General features: G+C 40.7%; 1 protein-coding gene across 1 annotated transcript in view; it reads left to right on the plus strand.

Moving 5' to 3' along the window:
- The window catches only part of TMEM131 (transmembrane protein 131), a gene marked incomplete in the record, with an annotated part of 262694 nt that overhangs the window by 98213 nt on the left and 141817 nt on the right, over positions 1 to 22664 (plus strand). The window contains 1 exon segment of the mRNA XM_077482768.1: positions 2342 to 2410. Coding sequence (XP_077338894.1) covers positions 2342 to 2410 — 69 coding nt within the window.

Below are 22664 nucleotides of genomic sequence, written 5' to 3' on the forward strand. Positions count from 1 at the left end.
GAGTTTCACATTGCCCAACTGCTTGAAATTATGCTAAATTAAAACACTTAAGGCCCGTACACACGGTCGGACTTTTTGACAACAAACATGCAAATTAGCTGTTTTGGAGCAACATCCGACTGTGTGTACGCTCCATCGGACAAACTTTTTCTGTTTTCATCGGACTTTTGTTGGCTCTGCGAACGGACAAACTTTTTGACAACAGAAGTCCGATGGAGCAAAGTCCGACCGTGTGTATGCAAAAGCATCGGACTTTTGTACAAGGTACAAACACGCATGCTCAGAACCATTGCAAACGATCAGACTACAATACAGAAGTTGACCAAAGGTGGCGCTGGAGTCATTGAACGTCCTCTTTTGAAGTGGCGTCCGTACGTTGTGACGTCACCACGTTCGTGTTTGTTGTCAAAAAGTCCGACCGTGTGTATGCAATACAAACTTGTGGACAACACACTTTGTACAAAAGTCCACGGAAAAGTTTGTACAAGTCCGACCGTGTGTATGGGGCTTTAGACTGTTTCATGTAGCTTTACTGCTTTTTTTTTTTTTATGGCATGTGTTTCATAGCAGCAAAGAAATTTTTTTTTTTCTTCAAAATTGTTGTGTGTGTGTGTGTGTGTGTGTGTGTGTGTGTGTGTGTGTGTGTATATATATATATATATATATATATATATATATATATATATATATATATATATATATATATATATATAATACACAGACATGATCAAATTTTAGAACAATATGGTAACCGGGGTAATTGGCGCTACCTACAAATAAAACTCCTTATATGTATGTATATCAATATATGATCCCGAATATATCATGCATTCATCTTAAAGAATATATATATAATAAAAGGAGGTATAACCCCAAAAAACTGCTATTCTGCGATTTTTAATTTACAAGCTACTCAGATGTCCCAAAAAACAACAAAATTCCTACTGTAGATTAATTTCTGAGATTGACAGTTCCAGTAAACAAAGGAAAAGGAAAGAACCAAAAACCAAGCGACAACAAACAAGAAAACAAAAGATTTGTATCTATATCGCTAAAAAGCAATATTCTCTAAAATCGCATTATCGCCAAAATAAGGTTAAGTGAGCAAATTCCCAGTAGGAGGCGTGTGTGAATGTGCTAGTGGAATTATAATCCCAAATATGCAAACTGTATGTGCAAAACGCTAATATAGGTATATATAAAAGAATTTGTTGCCTAAAATCGCATTATCGCCAAGATATGCAAAAAAAACCAGTAGGAGGTGTATATAAAGGTGCTTAATGAAATTAAAATTCAAAATAATCCAACCTATAAATGCAAAATGCTAATATAAGCATATATATGAAAGACCAAAATGTTAATAGTACATAAAAATTGTATCAAAAAAGTGCAAGTGAAAAAACAAAAAACAAAAAAACAAAAAACAAAAAATATAAAAACAAAAAAGCAAAAAATATATATATATAAAAAAGCAAAGAGTCAATTAACCCCCAAATTGGAAAAAACAATCCATAATAACCAAAAGTGCAAAAATAGTGTCCAAATTTCCAAAAAAATCTTCAATGGTGCAATTACAGAAAGTTCAAATGTGACTATAGTGCTTCTTGTGCAATCTCCAACGTGACTTCTGTGTTCCCCCACAAGGTCCCCCACTCACCAGAAGAATGCACCCCTGCAGGAGGTTTGTTGAGCGCGGTTTTTCCTTAATTTTATACTTATGATCAAAATTTAGCAAAAGAAAGCTCTTTGTGTGAAAATGCATAAATTTGGTTTGGCTACAGCGCTGCATGACCGCAATTGTCAGTTAAAGTAGCGCAGCGCCGCATAGCAAAAAATGGCTTGGTCATGAAGGGGGTACATTCTAAGGAAAATGTTGCTGCTTTGTTAACTTGTGCTGCAAAACTCCCTTGTGTCCTTGTGTTTTACTCAGACTTAATGTTTTTTTTCAGTTCATGTGATTTTAAACAATATATTGAAAAGCCACCTTAAAAAAATAAAATATATATATTTATATTTATATATTTTTTTTGTGTGTGTGTATTTATATACACATTGTGTGTAGAAAGACAGATCGACACAGAGTGGATACAAAAGTGACTTGAAGCCAGAATCACATGGTTTCTATCAACAGTGTTACCAAGTGGTTTAGTTAAATAGCTGTGGCATTTCTTCTCTAGCGAAACAAGTTTGTCAAGTTCCCCCTTCTTGAACACGGACTACTGTAGTCCTTTGGGCATTTCATTGTGAGAGGCACTTGTGCTCACACCTGTTCATAATCTGCTAAGAAGAAGATGAGTTTTCTATTGTCTCTGTTCTTACAGTCCTATCTCTTTCTCTACAGCGTGTCCTTGCACAGGGGGAACTGCAGGCCAATCCGGTTTGAACCACCAATGCTGGACTTCCACGAACAGTAAGCATTATTGTTTCCTCTCTAATTCATAATTTTAACCTATTTGCAACTCACATCCGTCATAAAGTTGATTTTAATTTTAGTGTGTAATATTTTCTCTATGTACCAGTAATGCTATTGCACTTTCATTTTCTTGTGTTTTACAAAAACATTCTTTAGGGCAAGCGTTACAAAAAATATTGTATTTTGGTAACTGCATAAGAATAATTCATAAAATGTATAATATTTGTTATACAAATACTTCCCCATATACTTACACACAGCACCTTGAGGCTCCAGCCACATAAAAACAATCAAATTATGGCGTACAGACTGCAGCGCCATTGTGAATGAAGCCTGCAATATACTTACAAAAGAAACATTAAATTGTCAAGGTTTTAAAATGTGTTTAAAAAAAAAATTAACTGTTGCACCTACTGAGGCACCCCTAGCAGCGTTATAAATTGTCAGTCTGTCACTTTTCATGGACGGCTTTATGTAAATGTTGTGAAATTGTGGGGAAAAATATTGTCTTTACACATAGCTGCATAAAGAATCCAGAATACAGTAAACATCCACTAGTGATTTTTAGCTCATTTAATGTATGGCTTATTTGTCTTTATTCCCAGTTTATATTACTAAAGCTAAGCACGATGAGTAAGTCCTAATAAAGCAGAGGTGCTATGACAAAGCAAATCTTAGTGAAGTTTACTTTAAACATAAACATTCTTGACAAATTGGCTCTGTAAGGCTCCGTGCACACAGGATGCTCCAAAAAGTCGTTCTGGGCATAAGATTGCTTGCAGGATAAAGCTTTTATAAAAACACAATATTTTTATGAGCGTTTTGCATTGGCGTCAATGCACATTTAGCCACACAAGCTTTAAGCCGCGTTTCTCTGCTTCTATTCAAAATCAATGGTTCCCAATGGGAGCCCATTGATTTGCATAGAAGTCGCACCAGAAGTTGGGTCATGATGATTGGCAGTGCGACTTGTGTGGTGAGTATGTTGAAGGGGGACCCCTGCCTGGTATGAACTTTAGAGGGAACCCCCCCTCCCCCAATTCATACCAGACCCTTACCCAAGCACTCAGCAGGTCAGGATAGGAGGGAGGGTGAGCTAGCGCCCCCCTCCTGGGCCATATCAGGCCACATCCCCTTAACATGGGGGGGGGTGCTTTGGGGCAGGGGGAGCCCTGCACCCCCCACCCCAAAAGACCTAGTCACCATGTTGATGAGGACAAGGGCCTCTTCCCCATAACACCCGGTCGGTGGTTGTCAGGGTCTGCAGGCGGGGGGGCTTATCAGAATCTGGAAGCCCCCTTTAAGAATGGGGGCCCCCAGATCCCGGCCCCCTACCCTATGTGAATGAGTATGGGGTACATTGTACCCTACCCATTCACCTAAGAAAAAAGTGTCAGAAAACACTCACTGTACATAGGTTTTAAAAGTATTTTATTAAGGCAGCTCCGCCATGTCTTTTCTTCTCCCCTCTCAGACTTTTTCCCTCCGGCGATGTTTTCTCCCTCTTCATCTCTTCTCTGTGCGGTCTTCTGCTGGATCTTCTCTCTCCGCTGTCTTCTCTTTTGCCGGTTCTTTCCGCTGTCATCTCCCTCTGTTCTTCATGATGCCTTAACGTGATCTCCCGATGCAATGCTGGGTCCACTGTGTGCAATGACTTATATTGGCATGGGGCGGGGCCACCTAACACCATTCGGAGGCCCCACCCCCTTGTGATGTCACATCCCACCATGCCCTGGAAAGGGCATCAGGAGGCGGGGCCTCTGAATGACTTTAGTGGGTGGCCCAGCCCCATGCCCATATAAGTCATTGCACACGGTGGACCCAGCATTACATCGGGAGATCGCATTGGGTCAACATTGGAAGAACAACAGAGGGAGAGTACAGCGTCAGACCTGGCAAAATAGTGAGAAGACATTGGAGAGAGAAGGTAAATGGGTAGGGTTACAATGTACCCCACACTCATTCACATAGGGTGGGGTGCTGGGGACCCCTACTTAAAGAGGGCTTCCAGATTCCCAAAAACATCCGCCTGCTGACCACCGGAAAGGGTTGTCAGGAAGAGGCCCTTGTCCTCCAACATGTTGAGGGCATGTGGCCTGGTATGATTGAGGGGTGGTGCTTGCTCGTTCACTCATCCCCCCCCGACCTGCTGGGCTGTGTGCTCGGATAAGAGTCTGGTATGGATTTTCGGGGGGGCACCCCACACCATTTTGTTTTTTGGTGTGGGGGCCAAGTCCGCCAATTTTTTAAATTTTTTTTTTTTTTTTTTTTCCATTTTGGAGGGGGTTCCCCTTCTACATCCTCAGCACACAAGTCGCACAGCAAGTTGGATCATCATGGTCTGACTTATGGTGCGACTTCTATTCAAACCAATGGGCTCCCATAGGGAACCATTGATTTTGACTAGAGGCAGAGAAACGCCTGATGAGGCTTAACACTCAGTTTTACATCGTTAAACCGCGTTTAACAGATTTTACTGGTGTTTTTAGGACTGTTCTTCAATGCAATTTTAGGGCATTCGAACAACAGCCCATAAACTCCTCTGCTGATAACTGGCCAAAAGCGTCTATGTGCCTAATACACTCAGATCCCCCACAGAACGCTCCCTCTGTAAGAAAAGGCACATATTTCTGTGTACCAAATATTTAAATTCAAAAATAAATATTTTAAATACTGCAGATTATCTATCCTTGAACTGGGGTGGCTGCATTCCTTTTCTTTTTTTTTTTCGACAACCGTTTCAGCAAGTACAGAAAATGCCCATTAGTCGTGCTAGAAATACAGTTTCTTTGTCTTGCTTAGAGCCTAACTCAAAAAATAAATAATACCTTGCGGTGACCCCCTCCTTCCCCCACTGTAAAGGGTAAATGTATTACCCTTATTCCCTGCTCCAGCAAGTTCCCCCCAGCAGTGGTGCCAGTCCCACGCAGCCTCCACCCTAAGGTGCTTCCAGCTGCGGTCGCACTCCTGTCCACGCGTTTTTTCTTCCAGCCTGAGGTTGGACTTTACCTGAAAGGTGAAAAAAAAAAAATCTGGTGTGCTTCAGTAAACTACTAATCCTCCCACTCCCGGTGAAGAGGACTTCCCTTTTAAGATACAGTGAAGAAAGTAAGCATGGTTGTGTGGGGAAATAAATAAATCATGTTTAAGAAAAAGAAAATGAATGCAGCCATCACATCTAAGGACTAAAGCTGCAGTACTTATTTAAGTTTAGGTATGCTGTTGTACTTTATATAGGGAATATAGATTGGTTATGGAGGGCTATTATTTGGTATTAAAGTTCACCTTTGTTAATGCTTATGGCTATAAAGAATTGTGAGGTGGTCATCGAGCAGAAAATGCTGTATTATGTTTGGATGCATAACCCTGTATAAATGTTCATCACAAATTCGATTTTGTCATTGAATTTAAAAATTCACATAGAATATTCTACTGTCAAGTTATTGCTTTAGTTTTTCAACTGCCTTTGTCTTCCACTCTGGTTAAGCCTGTATAATATGTTTAATTGCACAGATATTTCCTTCAATGAAAGTTTGTTTACTTTACCAGAACTTTATGCAGAAATAATGTCTGAATACATTTTAATGAGAAATGGGATTCAATGCCCATTAACACATTTATTGCCATGTGTTAATTGATAATAGAGATTCAAAACATTTTTTTTTTTTTGTTTGTTTGTACTAGCACATGTTAATTTCCCACTGCTTTGTGGCAATTAAAAGCAGATGTCAGGGTTTGGTTATATTTTTATCACATGTGCCAACACGTTCCTCTTTTTGTGTTATTGTAATAAAATGGACATAATGTTTTGTGTATCTATCTTTTTGGTCAGACTGACATTATTTCAAAGTACGAAGTTGGCAGTGGCTTGAAATGCGTGAATAAGTAAATACTCTGACCTGCTACAATATATGGCTGTGACAAATAAAGAAGTCCCCAGGCTTACTTCAGTAAAGTATTTTTTGTGAACAGTGGAGTAGAATATGGAATTTGTTAGGACAACTACTGCCTATTCTATTGATTCTAATCAACTCTAATGGGTCTTGGGGTGGGGGGGGGGGGGGACTTTTACGTATTTAATATCCCATACTGGGGCTGGTGAATGAAAAGGAGAACTGATACATGTTTATGGGTAATCTAGACTGTCTGAAACTGTTCTTCCCTCAGACACTGTGGTAAATGGGCTTGTGTGTGTCTTTCTATTTTGATGCATACCCTGTGGGTTTTGACTTTCCACGGGATTGTTCATTTAAAATGGTCCTGTGAAAAGTGGAAGAGCTTCTGTTTACTGTGAAATCCTTGTCATTCATCAAATAAGCACATCACTATTATGTGATTTCATTTTATCATGCTGGGAAGCAGTTCATTCTTCGTCACCACAAATACAGTATATAGCTTAAGGCCCTGTTCACACTGACATTAGAAACACGTATTTGGGGACAATTTTGGCATTCCTCAAATTCCTAGCAAAGCAGCCTTTAATGATTAATATGGACAGTAGACAAAAGCTGTAAGGGTTCCTTTACACATCCGTCAATACCTTGTGTTTACACTGCATTTAATCAGTGTTTTTAAAGCCTCGTAACATTCATTGCCTGCCAGGAATATTATAGTGTCCACCAAACAGTGTAGTACACACATTGGGCGAGAGTTGTGTTAACAGTTAAGCAGCATGTCCCTTTCAGGAGGCATGGCCGCTCATCAGCCTCCTCAAATATTCCAGTGGTAAGACACTAACTGCACCTTAACCGCGCTTATAGCAGGCAGTGGAGGTTCCTGTATCCCAGAATGCACAATAATAGAGAATTGGGACAGAGCAGCTCCATCCGCTTCCTGTTTGCACAGAGCAGCTGTGTGCTTCTGTGTGCTGGCAAGAGCTTTAAGCCAGCCAAAAATGCTGACATTGCTAGGCAGGAGCAGAGGCATTAAGCATTATTACCAATAATAAAGTGTTCTGTGCCAGCAAATGTTGGCACATGGAAGTGACAGTGCTAGCAAGTGTCATTAAGGCTAATATTAATGTATCAGTATTTATAGAAGAGGTGGGCATTGGGCAGTTTTAATACCTGATATTAAGACGGATATCCGCTATGGAATCTGCTCCCTGCCAGTCACAAGGCAGGGGGACTTGATAGAGAAATGTTCTTCAGAAATGGCAATAAAGAGGATACTTGGGCATGATTTTTCCACAAAGTTAGACATTCTTCTGGTGACTAAGGATGCCTCATATCAGTTGGGGCTTGCATCATTCGAGGTATTAACGATCTCAAGAAGGGCATCAAACTGGGACACCTTCATGTGGCTGGTATCAAAGAACTTGGGGGTGCACATACAATTTGTGGTTAAAGAATATAGAAATGCTACTTGGAAATTCTCAGTGAGACACTGGGATGCAACAAATACTGGTGCAATTTCCTCTTTCTGCGGCACCATGTTTTCCATAATCTTGAGCTGGACCAAGCCAGGTGTCAGTTCAAAGTACATAAATCCACTTTACATGGAAGTCACAAAAATGCCTGCTATCGCACCACAACTCAGCCAGTCCTTAAAGTAGATAATTTCCTCTACATCACTTCCTCTTTAAGCACTTCCCCCCCAAAACACTTTACTGGATATTTAACACACTTTCTTGATGATTTTCCAAAGCTTCAAAAACAGTGTCAGAACATGTCTCAAATGCTGTATGTGCGTTAATGAGTTTTGCGTCATTCTTCATAATCAACACAAGTTTAAACCAGCCCTTAAAGCTGAACTCCATGCATGGGTTTTATTGCATAGTTACACTGGACCAATGTAAGTATGCATATGCCAGTTGAGAATCGCTGTAGAAGTTACCACTTTTACAGTTATTGCTGCTCTCTAGCTGGTCTTGTGCTTCTGCCCTGCTGCATAGTAACCACAGGGGGTTGCTTCCTCACTCGGCACAGGTGCCATTTACAGAATTCTTTAAAAAAAATTTAAGTCACATCCGGCCTCCTACCTCAACCACTCAGAATGTCTGTGCCTACAATGCAGCAGGGCAGCTGCTTGGCACGGGAGCTGGGGACCCCCAGCGATTGCTGTAGTAGTGATTCTTTGCTTCCTCACTGGTCCAACAGGTATGGCATATGCATGCTTACATTAGTCCAAGTTGGGTTATGCAATAAAAATCCATACCTAGAGTTGAGCTTTAGGCTGGGTTCACACTACTACGATGCGGGAACGCTGCGAGTCTACTACGGGTTCCCGCATCGCATGCCTCCCGTCGGCAGTTCACACTGCCCTATGCGAACTGCTGGGAGTGTCAGTGAAAAGTTAATGACACCTCCAAATCTGTTTGCATATTGCAGTGCGATCTGCAAACTCGGACAGGAATCGGATCGCATGGTGTGAACACCCATGCGATATGATTCTGCTGAGGACCAAAAAAGGGTCCTGTACTAGTTTGGTCCGGATGCAAATTCAGCCATACTATCTGTATGGCTGAAATCGCATCGCACAGAGATCGAATGCGATTTGCACTGCGGTGCAAATCACATCCGATCTCGTACACCGCAGCAGTGTGAACCTAGCCTTAAAGTGGTTGTAAAGTCGCATGCATTAATTTAATTCTGTTAGGTCCCTGTTCAGTACAGTGTGTGTTTTGCTAAGTTTATAATCAATACATTCTTTGCAGAGCAATGCTGTCCTGTCATGTGACCTCACTCTGCTTCAATTCCTGAGCAAGCGAGTACAGTGGGAGGCTGAGATTTTCCTCTGATAAATGCAAGTTAAAGGAGAGGTCACCTAACTGCATAGCAGGGCTCTGCAAAGAAGGCATTTCGCATTCAAATTATAGGAAAAAACACACGCTGTACTGAACAGACCTAAAACAGAGGATCAAAGTAATTAATACATGTTTCTTTACTATTCAAGCACTAGAGCAGCTGCAGGGAATAGAATTAGAGGGGCGACGAGATTTGGCTCTTAGAGTACCAGCCTGTATTGTCCCCTTCATTATCGGGCTGTGTTTCAGTTTTCTGTGCTGGGATAGTTTGACTGAGAGTCACTCATTCATGCAACATTGTACCCAAATTTTATACTTTTTATTTTTATTTTTTATTATGCATTTTTGGTATGCAGCTTTTACCTCCATGTCTGATATACAAAGCAGAACCTTTTTCCAGTAGATTTTGTGGACTGTGTAAAACACAATAAGCCCAATTGAAAACCTTTTCTTGTTTCCAAAGCATAATGCACCAAGGGCTTGAAACTATTGTGCTAGAGTAAATCTTTTATTTTCAAATGGCAAATAAGTAGCATAATTAAGTCGAATATTACACAATGGCAACATTTTCAGCCCAACACAACAATCTCTCAAGCCATGCCTGCATTGTGCTTACTATGGGGAACGCACACCTCAAAGACATTGAATATTTCAGGTCTGTAGTATGTGAAGTGTTCCAATCAGCAAGTTACCATAACTGTTTATCCCAAGCAGTGTATAGATTTTCCTTTGATATTAAGCAATACATTCTGCATGTGCAATGTTGGTGCAAGGAACGTGGTATTACCTTTGTTAGCGGGAATGCAGGTGGTGAGTGTTTTATTATTTATACTACTTTGTTATAGCAGATTTCACTGCCAGGTAGCTATTTAAAGCATTTTGGCGTGCATGTAATTGGTTGCATTGGGCACAAGTGAGGCATTGTCTAAAGCTCCAGGACAAGTTTGTTCAGTAAACATTATGACCCACATATTTAATCATAGATAAAGGCTTCCTTGGGCTAAATCATTCTGTTCAGCTCTGCATAACGTAATCCTGTCATGAGATAAATGTGGATGCGGATATTGCTAGCCCCAATCAGATTTATTGTTTCATTTTGCCAAAGGATTTAAACTATATCACATTCCAAAGCCAATGACTAACAAATTATTAAAGCAAGAGCCAGGCTGGCAAACTAGCAATTTTAAAAGCATGCTTGCAATGACTGTAACAGATCTTTGGGGTTCATTCCTACCAGCCCAGTCTGCTGCAGTGCCTTAAAAGCGCACACATTTTTTTGCATATTAATGCACACTGTGTTGGAGCAGTTTTCATTGGAATAGACATCCCAATCCCACAACTGATCAGAAATTGTGCATAGCTAAAGCACTATAACCCATCAAATGACCCCCAAGCTGATTAGACAACTGTAATGTGGTTGGTTGCTGTTTACGTTCTACTATTGCTGTTTGTGCCACCTCATTTTATAAAAGTCCAGAGGAATGCATGCACACAATGCAAAAAAAGTGCCGTTTTTATTCTATTTTATTTTCTAAAGGTATTTTTCATTTTTAAGCTTAGGAAGTAATTTTTCATCTAGTCTTTCTATTTTTTCTACTCATGTATGATGTGATTTCTGTTGAAATATAGTTAGAGGAAATAAACCCTGATGAGTTTACTTCCTCAGCTGATCTCCCAGCTTTTTAGTGAAGTTTAAATAGTTTGGACCAAGCTGATCCAAACAATCTAATCCACTAAGGTTTCATGTACACTGCTGCTGGTGAACGGATGTTTGGGAGCAGTTGGGTGTTTTTTTTTCAGCTGCCCCTGAACTCTCCTCTGTTATCTTATCAGTACATGTACACAGACGCCAAATGCGTGAAACAGCTGGTAAACACGTTAACTGGTGTTTACAGGCATTTTTAATGGCGAAACATTTTTAACTATTTTCGGGGGGGAGGGGGGGGATTGGAAAAGGCGGCAAAACTGACATTTTTACATGTCGGTTAATATCACGTTAAATCATTCAGGTGAGGTTCTAGAACGTACCGTGTACATTAACTGCTTGCCGACCAGCCGCCACAGTTATACTATGGAAGGTTGGCTCGGCTGTGCAAGTTGCTGTAGCTGTACACCTGCTCATACACGGCTATATGTGGGCACACGCGTGCCGCCGATTGGCCAGCGGGGGAGCCTATCATTAGAGGAAGCTTTGTATTCATTAATTGAATACAAAGCTCCCAGTGAAAGGTTGATCGCCACTTGGCCTTGTTCTGGCAGTGTGAGTGGAAGGGCCCATCCTACTGCCAGAGCAAAGTGCAGGTTACTGTAAGGAGCTGATCCTTTCATATATAGCCCTGAGAGCTGTTGCATGTCTTAGTGAAGTAAATGGACCAGTTTGACACTGTTTTGATTTAAAGCGGAGGTCCACCCTAAAGTGGACCTTCCGCTCATCGGAACCCTCCCCCCCCCTCCGGCGCCACAATTGGCACCTTTCAGGCGGGAGGGGGGTGCAGGTACCTGTACAGTACAGGTATCTGCACCCACTTCCGGGATAGCTCTCTGCGGAAAGGGGCGTAGATTACGCCCCTTTCCGAAAGTCCCCCGCTGCCTGCTGGGAAACGCACAGATCCCAGAGGCAGCGGGGACCGTCCTTATTGCGCGACTTGCGCATGCGCAGTAGGGCACTGGGAAATGAAGCCGAAAGGCTCCACTTCCTGATTCCCGTACCCAAGATGGCGGCGGCAGCACCCGAAAGACGATCGGGAGATCGGCTTCGGGGGCCGACATCGCGGGCGCGCTGGACAGGTAAGTGTCACTATTTTAAAAGTCAGCAGCTGCAGTATTTGTAGCTGCTAGCTTTAAAAAAAAAAAAAAAAAGCGGAGACCCGGCGGACTCCCGCTTTAAATTAAAGTCCATCAAAAAGTGTCAATATAAGTGTCTGGATGTATTGGTCCACAAATTTGTTCGTAGAAAGTACAACTAAAGTGCAAGATATTGGTGCAAAAAAAAAATTGTAATCGTGAAAATATCACCCAGTGTCCATGGATGCGAGCCACAATGGGCTAGTGCAGGGGTGATGGCAATGCCACGCCTGGTAAGGTGGAATATTTTTGTTTCCTTATGGGGTGGAAGGAAGCTTAGGCAATGTCCTGGGTTCCTTGTCAGTTCGGGGAATGTGGTCGTTGGAGGGGATGCGGATGCCAATCGCCTTCTTTGAGCTCAGGTCTGTTTGGCTTGCCCTTTAGCACTGAGCCTCCCTACTCCTGGGACTGGCAGTCATGATCCAATGTGATAATGCCAAGGCTATTGCAGACATAAATGATCAGGGCAGATGCTCTTTGAGAAGTGGAGTTCATTCTGACCTGTGGTATGTGCCCTAGTTACTCTGTGGAGCTATTTGAGTGTATTGTGTATGTGGGATGTTTCTCATCACTTTTTTTTTTTTTTTCACACAAGGTTGTCTTGTGGCTATCACTTTGATTTGGACAGTGTAGGATTATGCAGCTTTGTCTTTTTGAAGAACCTTTTCTTGTACTCAACAAGGACACAGAACTTCCTGCCCAAGGTGGTGTTAGACTTGCACAGCCTTAATTACATCTAGGCAGTGGAGTGCAAATGCAGTCTGGTAGCCAAGGCCTTGATTCATCGAGCTTAAGCTCTGTTCATGGTGCACAGGAAGCTCTATCCACAATTGCTAGGTCCATTTGACAAATCACTACTTGCATACAACCCAAAAGTAAGATTTTTCCCTCTTTCCTGTGCAGGCACTCCACAAGAATTGTGATTTGCTTTTCAGCATCAAGCCTTGCTTGATTATCTTGCAGCCCTTTCAAAATGAGCCTATATGTGGGAATCGTAACTAGAAAATTACACCGAGAACTTTGCGCTTATCTTTTCCCCACCACGGAGTGCCTTGCTGATGATTCGTGCCATTCGCCCATATTATGTGTAGTATCAACATGTGAGTATAGCCTTAGATTCACATAAATTTAAATAAAGTAAAAGTACCATCATCCAGAGTTCATAATGTAAAAGAATTGGCTGGTATGTAAGTGCCAGGGCAGTTGCTCATACTAACCCTCAAGCAGTTACATCCAATAGGATTGTAAATTGGGCTATGCCGGTACTTTATGATCAACAAGAAACAAAAAATAAAATTGTATATAGTTTAATAAAGACACAAAAAGCACAACTACAAACAATGCATTAAAATAATAGTGCGTACCCCACAATTAGTGAACTCCTAGCGGGTTCCCCCCAAAGAGTTTCAAAAAAAGGGGTACACAAGATTTCCTCAACTAGTTTTGCAGAGGGACCGCTTCATCAGGAGGATGATCTATAAAATAATACATTAAAGTAGACCATAAAAGGAACAGAGTACAAAATAATCAAAATATAACTCACAATTACAGAGTACAAAAAAATGAGATCAGCTCACCCCCACTATAGAGGCAGGACAAGAGGGCCCATTAATTCCCCTGGCGGTGGATACGGGGGTTAGACAGGCTCTAATGAATTTTTTCCAAAATGAACTTCAGGGTACTTCTTTACATCATGCGCTTTACACACAATGTATTGCTGTCAGAGAATCGTGTAAATTTGACTATTTGTCGTTCATATGGCAAAAAATTTCCAAACTTGTCCTTCGAACTATTTTTTTTCTGCCAAAAAAGAAACTCTCCACGTTTTTGTGCCCATTAACTGGCCAATAAACGAACGAACTGTCCAAATTACCAATTTTGAACACATTTTTCGTCTAGTGTATGGCCAGCATAACTTTCTTGATTTTTATTCTTTTTTTTTTTCTTTTACCGAAAATGTGGGTTTAATAACTTTGCAATGCATTAATGTCATGTGACATAAAAATTGCGACTGCCACTATTTTATGTTCCAGGGTCTTGGGAAAATATATATTTGAGGGTTGTATCTAATCTGCAGATCTACAATGTACATATTCTAAAATATATAAAAGGCTCTGAGACTAAGGCCCTGTGACTGGCCCCTGTACTCGGAGTTTGTCCTCCATATAAGCTTCCCTTGCCCGGTACCAGCAGGATCCAAGATCCTTTAGCCCACCCAGTCACTTGTTGAGGCATCGGTGGTAAGAAGCACAAGACTGTTTATTGAAACAGGTACAAAGATTTACACTCCCCCCCCCCCCCCCCCCCCTTACATAATGACACAGGGCAGGGTAAACGAAATTCAGTATCGAGACACACTCAGACATTCTTTAGGAAGGGCTGCAGGAGAAATTCCCCCTCATACAGCTAATACATATACAGCCCATGATGGGTTGCACACAAGGTAAAAAACAATCAAACAATGAGATACAGCCACACATAAAGTCTACAACAGTCTTAGTCCAAGCTCATACAATATTCCAGCAGTCGGAAAGTGGAAATGAATTTATCTTCATATATTCTGAAATATTGCTTTCCCAAGTTAGAGCCCTTTCATTCTTTCAACACAAACCACACACATAGAACCATGGATAACGGGTAACAGAAAATGCTTAGTCAGGTGTGGTTGTACAGTGAGTCTGGTGCAGACCCAACTTGGGTTCTCAGGCATCCTGTGCCCCTGATAGACATGGACTGACACAGGGGAGCTGGACAAGGAGTTTCCTGACCTCTCTAAGGTAAGCTGGGTTCCGCAAGCCCTCCGCCCAAAGTGACTCCTGTCACAGGTCCCTTTCACATGGGCTTTTCAGTCAGGTCCGCCTGTGAGTTTTTCAGGTGGACCTGATCGGACGCTACATTCACTCCTATAGGGCAGCGGATGTTAGCAGTGACATGTCCACTGACACCTGCTGCTATCCAATCCTGTCTGTGAAATCCAGACGGATGGTGACTCTATTTTCCACCTGTCTATCAGATGAAAACTGGTCATTTTCATACAATCTGCCCATAATGAGAGAGGGCGGAGACGGACCTATCATCTGCCTGCTCAGCGGGGATCAACAGATTGATTCTCCGCTGAGCAAAGGTGAGTCTGCTGGGCAGACTTCCTGTGTGAAAAGACCCTAGAGTAAAAGGAAACCTTTAACCACTTCCCAACCAGCTCCCATACATATACGGTGGCAGGTTGGCTCTCCTGCGCAAATTGCCATATATGTGAGCCATAGCAAGCAAACGCCCACTGCATGATGGGACACCCGATGCCTGTGGCCGGCCACTCGCGATCGCGGGCACGAGAGCCAGAACGTGTGTGTGTCAAATTCCTGTTTTGACAGGCGAGGATAAACAGATCGTCTGTTCCTACTAAGTAGGAACAGCGATCTGGCGCCTCCTCTAGTCAGTCCCATCCCCTCAGTTACAAAACATACCTAGAGAACGCACGCAACCCCTTGATCGCTCCCTAGTGTTAACCCCTTCCCTGCCAGTGACATTTACACAGTAATCTGTGCATTTTCATAGCACTGATCAATGTATAAATGTCAATGGTCCCAAAAAAGTTTCAAATGTCCGATATGTCCGCCGCAATGTTGCAGTCGCCCTAAAGATAGCAGATAGCTGCCATTACTAGTTAAACTAAATAAATAAAAATGGCATAAATCTATTCCCTATTTTGTAGACGCTATAACTTTTGTGAAAACCAATCGGTATATGCTTATTGCGATTTTTGTATTTTTTTTTGGGGGGGGGGGAGGGGTAGGGATATTTATTATAACAAAAAGTAAAAATAAAAACCGTAGAGCTGAGCAAATACCACCAAAAGACGGAGTGCCGGATCACAAAAAATGGCCTGATCATTAAGGGGGCAAATCCTTCCGGGACTGAAGTGGTTAAAGACTGCTATGCTGCATTATGTTATGTTTTAGGTTTTAGATATGCTTAAGGCCCCTTTCACACTTGTGCGACTTGGGACTGCAAAGCCGCATGACAAGTTGTTCCCCATGATTTCCAATGATAACAATTCATATATTTGCATCTTCAAGTCGTACTGACTTCAAAGTAGTCCCTGTACTACTTTGGTCCGACTTTCATGCGAGATGAGATCCATAGACCACGTTTACACAGGCATTCAGTGAAACCGTGGCAAAATCACGTGTCAGTGTGAAAGGGGCCTTTAGAAAAATAGGAAATGGCAGAGTTCAAATTATCTGAAAACATGACCCTGTCCAGTGATTACCAGGAGTGTTCGTTCGTTCATGTCTCAGTGATGAAATTGGCAAAGTTGACATGACTTGCACAGTCTTAAAAGTCCCACTGGGGAGAAATGAATTTGTTGTGTTTTTACTTGGCAAATCCGTTATAATTTAATAACTGTAAGGTGTGAGGGATTCACATGTTAATACATATGTGAAAAGGAAATGAGTATCTGTAGTGTAAGTATAATAACATTAATTCCCACTTTTATTCAGAGAGCAACTTCAGTTATCGCTCAGTTTTGGAAAACTTTTGTTCTCATAAATAGCAGAGCTCAACGTTCAGTATTTGCGGAATCTAGACAGATGATTATTCTCCTGAGGGAAATGTGGTCAAATATCGTTATTAGTTTTACATAACTTGTTCTGTTCACACAAGCATATCTTTATTAGGTTTCTGTTTGTCTGCCTTCTCCTTCCTTTTGTTACTGTTTTATTTAAAAGCTTGACTGACTTGCATATGTACACCTTTGTATATATCCATGTAATTTTGCAATATGGCTTTGCGTTACTTTAACCGCTTAGCCCTGAACCATTTGGCTGGCCAAAGACTAGACCACTTTTTGTGATTCGGCACTGCGTGACTTTAACTGACAATTGCGTGGTCGTGCGACGTGGCTCACAAACAAAATTGACATCCTTTTTTTTTTTTTTTTCCCCACTAATAGAGCTTTCTTTTGGTGGTATTTGATCACCTGCGTTTTTTGTTTTTTGCACCATAAACAAAAAAAAGTGCCAATTTTGAAAAACATTATTTTTAACTATAATAAATAGCCCCAAAAATGTATAAAAAATGTTTTTTTTTTCCCCTCAGTTTAGGCCGATACATATTCTTTTTTCTATTTTTGGTAAAAAAAAAAAATATTATTCAGGATTTATATAGTGCCAACAGTTTGCTCAGCGCTTTACAATACTAGGGCAGACAGTACACTTACAATGCAATTCAATACAGGAGGGATCAGAGGGCCCTGCTCGTTAGAGCTTACAATCTAGAAACCGCAATAAGTGTGTATTGATTGGTTTGCGCAAAAGTTATAGCGTCTACAAAATGGGGAATAGTTTTGTGGCATTTTTATTATTATTTTTTTTTTTTACTAGTAATGGCGGTGATCAGCGATAATTTAATTTTTTTTTTTTTATCGCGACTGCAACATGGCGGACAGGTTGAACAATTTTGACACATCTTTGGGACGTTTTAGGACCATTATTTATACAGCTGTGCGATTTAAAATTGCATTAATTACTGTAAAAATGTCACTGGCAGTGAAGGGGTTAACACTAGGGGGCAATCAAGGGGTTAATATGTATCCTAGGGAGTGTTCTAACTGAAGGGGGGGATGGGACTGTGCAGGGAAATTAACAGATCTCTGTTCATACTCTATATGAACAAATGATCTGCCAGTTCACCGCTCAGAACTGGAAACTTTGTGTGTACTTTCTGCTATAAAACACACCCAATAAAAAAAAATTTAAAATCAAATTTCTTCATCAATTTTAGCTAATATGTATTCTGCTATATATTCAGCTAATATGTATTCTGCCCCCCAAAAAAAAAAATCCCAATGCACGTATATTGGTTTACACAAAATTTATAACGTTTACAAACTATGGCATAGATATATGGACTCTTTGGATTTGTTGTTTTACTAGTAATGGCGGCGAAAAGCGCTTGTGGTGTTTGTTTTTTTAGTTTTTTTTTTTTTGGACTGTGACATTAGGGCTTACAAATCTGACACTAAGTGACACTTTTTGTGGACCAGTGACACCAATACCGTGATCAGTGCTAAAAAAAAAAAGCACTGTCACTGTGCTTTGAGGGAAAGGGTTAACAGGCGATTAAAGGGTTAAGTGTGCTCATAGGGAGTGCATTCTAACTGTGCAGATTATGCTGTGACTGGATACTGCTCTAAACATAGAACAGCCAACAATTCTGAAAAAAAAAAACAAAAAAAAAAAAACTTGCTTTCTGCTCGAAAATGTGGCCAATAAAAAATAGATCTCTACAAAGTTAAGAATCTCCTCTTGTCAACAGAATAGGTGTCTCCAAGGTGTCTTGATCTGGTGACAGTTATAAAATGTTACATTTTCCAAATGTTCCTTGAATTCCTTACTGTCTCTTGAACAATGCTGACCAAGCAAATCGGGGTGAATCTACCTAGCAGTGACAAAGACTTGATAAGGTTTCCAATTCTTTTCTAGACTATCTAAAGCAAAAGCATGGCTGAAAGTGTTGATGGTTTATCGATCTTTAGCTGGACAAACTGCCTAGAGAGGAAACAGTGCTTTTACTCTCTCTAGGACAACAGTAGTGTACAACCGAATGACAAAAAATGCTACTTTTAGGCTGGGCTCACAGCAGAGGTCCGGTGCGTCCCTGTTCTGTTTCAGTAGGAATCCGGGCTGAATTTTTGCCTGAATTTGGACCTGAAACTGAGCCAAAGACGCACAAGACTCCTGTGCAAGCTGCCCTGCAGCCGCCACGGAGATATGTGAGCCAGCTCCATAGAGCCAGTCACAATCTCCTGTCATGCGAATTCGATACGGGTTTCTCCGCATCCAATTTGCACTAGGGTGAACCCAGCCTCAAGTAGTGGAAGACTTATAATTTGGAGTTGCTTTTGGTCTGAGTCTGGGCCACTGGTTATGAAGGGAACAATAAAATCAACTGTAAAATTGATACTCGCGATAAGTAGCAAACCGTGACAAAATGTGAAATGGGTTTAGTGAAATAAAAGAAACTTGCAGCTGCTGCCCACTAGGTGCCAGATCACCTCAATGACAATCAAAATAATACAGAGCTTACAATTTGTGATATAAAAATCATTCCTATGACAAATTTTCTTTTAAAAAAACTGTCTTATAAAGTGCTCGAAAAATTATATAGAAGGTGCTGACGTGCTTCATGTAAACATGCTGTGCCGTGCACCACACTCCCCTCGTATCCCCACTCCCCAGAAAAAATGGACCCTCAGCGTTGCAGTCTGGGGGGTCGAGCATGCTTGTTACTGGTTTAGAAAAGATAAGACTCTGGAACTTCCTGATGGGATGTCCTTGATGACGACCTGGAGGAGGGGGTGAAACACGTTAACGCATTTCCAGTTTCCTAACAAGTCACCACTTCTGCCCTCCGTGGAACGCACACCAAGCTGCAACGAAGAGCCTCGCTTTCTTTCCTATGTTTGTTTTTATCTGCAATCCTGTAAGTGTTGCTTATGATTGTGCAAATAAACACTTATATGCAGTACTTCACTATGAACTTGTTTTGTCAAGCCTGGTGGATATTTTATCCCCCAGACTGCAAAGCTGAGGGTCAATTTTTTATTTTTTATTTTTTCTGGCACACGACACAGCATGTATACATGAAGCATGTCGGCGCCTTCTATATCATTTTGGAGCACTTTAGAAGAGACTGTTTTATGAAAACTTTATAAGTTTTATTTAGTTCTGTTTTTGCAATTTGTTTTGTCAAAGCAATGATTTTTATATTATGACAAACTGTATGCACTGTATTGGTTGAATAAAATCAACTGAATTAAGACATTTTGTAGGTAAATATCAGGGGTCCATCACCTGAAGCCTAATAGAACATTGTTGCTAGAACGAGAAAAATTACACAAACAAATTTTGTAATTGGTCCAAAGTGGCTCTTATTTTGTGAAGGACAGATAATCGGCTACAGGAGATCTTTGATGGTGGTGCTACTCAAGGAGGTCTGCCTTTTACAAAGTATATTGTTTCACATGCTACTTGCAGTGTGGACTATTAACATTTTAAGCAATGTGTTTTAAAAAGGCAAAACGTGTGCAGCTGCTTGTGAATTTAGACAAAGGAAATGGTGGTCATTACTGTAACATCAAACCCCATTTTAGGAGCCATTTATGAATAAATCCATAAAATTCCATAGGGTTCTTGTATTTTTTTTTTTTTTCCCAACTGTATAAATGCTTATTAAAGACCCCCTTCCTTTATGAAACATTCTTTGGTTTCATCCTTAGGATTTTATGTAAAATACCTTTTTGCTCTTGCCCTTTTTCAAATCTCCAAACTCAAAATATAATATATATTTTTTTGGTGCTCTGATCTGACTTAATGTTAGTGTGACTAAATTTGTTCTCCAAGGTCCCACTATGTATAGAAATGTAGCCACCCTCTCTTGCTCCGTTTCGAAATGGACTATGGGATTTGTAGTGTGCATAGAGCAGTGCAAATGACCCGCAACCAACATGGACTGCTCATTGCAAACAAATGGAAGTGAGAAGAAAAAAGAGGTTCAACATGCTACAATGAGGCAGAAGAGCAGAGTAAGAATTGACTGAAAAATTGATTACCAGACTATTAAATTGTACATGTGTGGAATACTTTTGGAGAATAAGGATATCGTTTAGTGTCACTTTAAGACTTACCCTGACAGTACTTGATGTGGCCTAATGTATAAATGTTCTGTTAAGTCATCATGTCCAACTTAAACCCTGGGAGCTGAAATAAATCATAACAGTTGGACAAGTGTATACAGGTGTAGATGTGATCATTACATGAATGTTTTTTTTTTCTACCCTGTTTGCTGCACTATTTGCTGCACCCTTTTAGGCTTTAAAAAAGCTCTAAAATGTGAAAGTTGGCAAATGTCATCTGTAAATAGCTGCATTTATTTCTAAAGCAAGCTTATGAGACTTGTATGTTTCACATCTGGGGACTATAGGAACAACTGAAGCTCCCCCCAAAAACCAATCTTTTTCAATATTCTCCTAATGCTACATGTTTTCTATTCAGGTTTTGGGTACATTTAATATAGGGGATGTATTATTTTTCCTGAACGCATATCTTTTATCTTTTTTGTTTTGTAGCAGAAATGTGTATAAGCTGTATGCCTATTGTGTTTTAGAATATACTGGTAAGAAAGCTCTCTATAATTATAGTCTCTGTTGACCAACCTGTTGGGGTGACAACACAGGAGTAAAACTGTGAGACAATTGTCATCCTATAACAGGAAGTGCCTGAACTAGGCGCTTCCAAGCAGAATCACCAGGTATTGTTTTATGAAAGCTGTAGATTTAAAAAGCTGAAACAACTTTTTGGAAATGCAGAAATATATATTCAGGGCCTGTATCAAGACTTGTTCATGTTGGATGGATTTTTCATTATCATACTAGCCTGTGGGAAGGCAAAATCAGTTTTGAAGCAGGTGAATGCAGGTCATATGCATTGATCATTGAATTCGGATTCATCTCAGAAGTGTCTCAAATTGATGACATTGACATGTGCCCTTATTTTTTTTTATTTTTTTTAGAATAACAGTGTTTTGCACAGAGTGGCCCTGATTCTCCTCTTCTGGGGCCCCAGCAGTGCTCCTGGCTCTTTCCCGCATTGAGTGCCCCCTCAGGGACCTTCGTTTCAAGGGACCACACGTGCGGGTATGCTGCTAGATCCTGCTGCTGTGTCCATTGACACATACAGCAGGACTTGGCCCTGCCCCCTGCTCCTAATGTCACTGGATTTGATAGCAGGGGGAGCCAATGGCTACACTGCTATCAATCTATGCAATTGAAGACCTGCGACAGCTTGGAGCTGCTGTGCTCGCCCCCGTCGATGGAACGATTGAACGATGGGGTAAGTTAAAGGATTGGGTGGGGGGGGGGGGGGGGGGTGCTGCACTATAGAAGGGTTTTCACCTTAATGCATAAACTGTATTAAGGTGAAAAACTTAGAGGATTTACAACCCCTTACGTTTTGGATGAGCTTTAAGTGATTGGGTTCAAATCAGTTAATGCACCCTGCTGTGCACTTTTAGAGCTATCCCCATACATTTCAAAATCAATTAATATAAAATGAAGCTGTAAATAAATCAAACTTTACCTCCACTACTGCCTCATTAAAACACCCAAAAATATTAGCTCAATAATAAAAAATCGCTACGCAAATACCATGTGACGTGACATAAAAAAAATTGTAACGACCGCCATTTTATTTGCAAGAGCCAGTGCTAAAAAAATTAGTTTGAGGGTTCTTTGTAATTTTCTAGTAAAAAAGACACAGATTTTTACATATATACGGTGCATCCGGAAAGTATTCACAGCACTTTACCTTTTCCACATTTTGTTATGTTGCAGCCATTATTCCAAAATGTAGAATTTTGAGGAAAATAATGAATTTAATTCAAACAATACCCCATAGTGACACACTGAAAGAAGTTTATTTGAGATGTTTGCATATGTTATATTTAAAAAAAAATCAATAAAAAAAAATCACATGTACAGTGGATATAAAAAGCCTACACCACCCTGTTAAAATGTCAGGTATCTGTGATGAAACACCAAATCATTCCAGAACTGCCTGTCAGTGAATGAGAAACCAAATTTTAATAACTTCTTCTTCTATC

The sequence above is a fragment of the Lithobates pipiens genome, unplaced genomic scaffold (assembly GCF_037356315.1).
Source record: "Lithobates pipiens isolate NorthernLeopardFrog02 unplaced genomic scaffold, aLitPip1_a1.2 Scaffold_16, whole genome shotgun sequence".
NCBI classification, from domain to species: domain Eukaryota; kingdom Metazoa; phylum Chordata; class Amphibia; order Anura; family Ranidae; genus Lithobates; species Lithobates pipiens.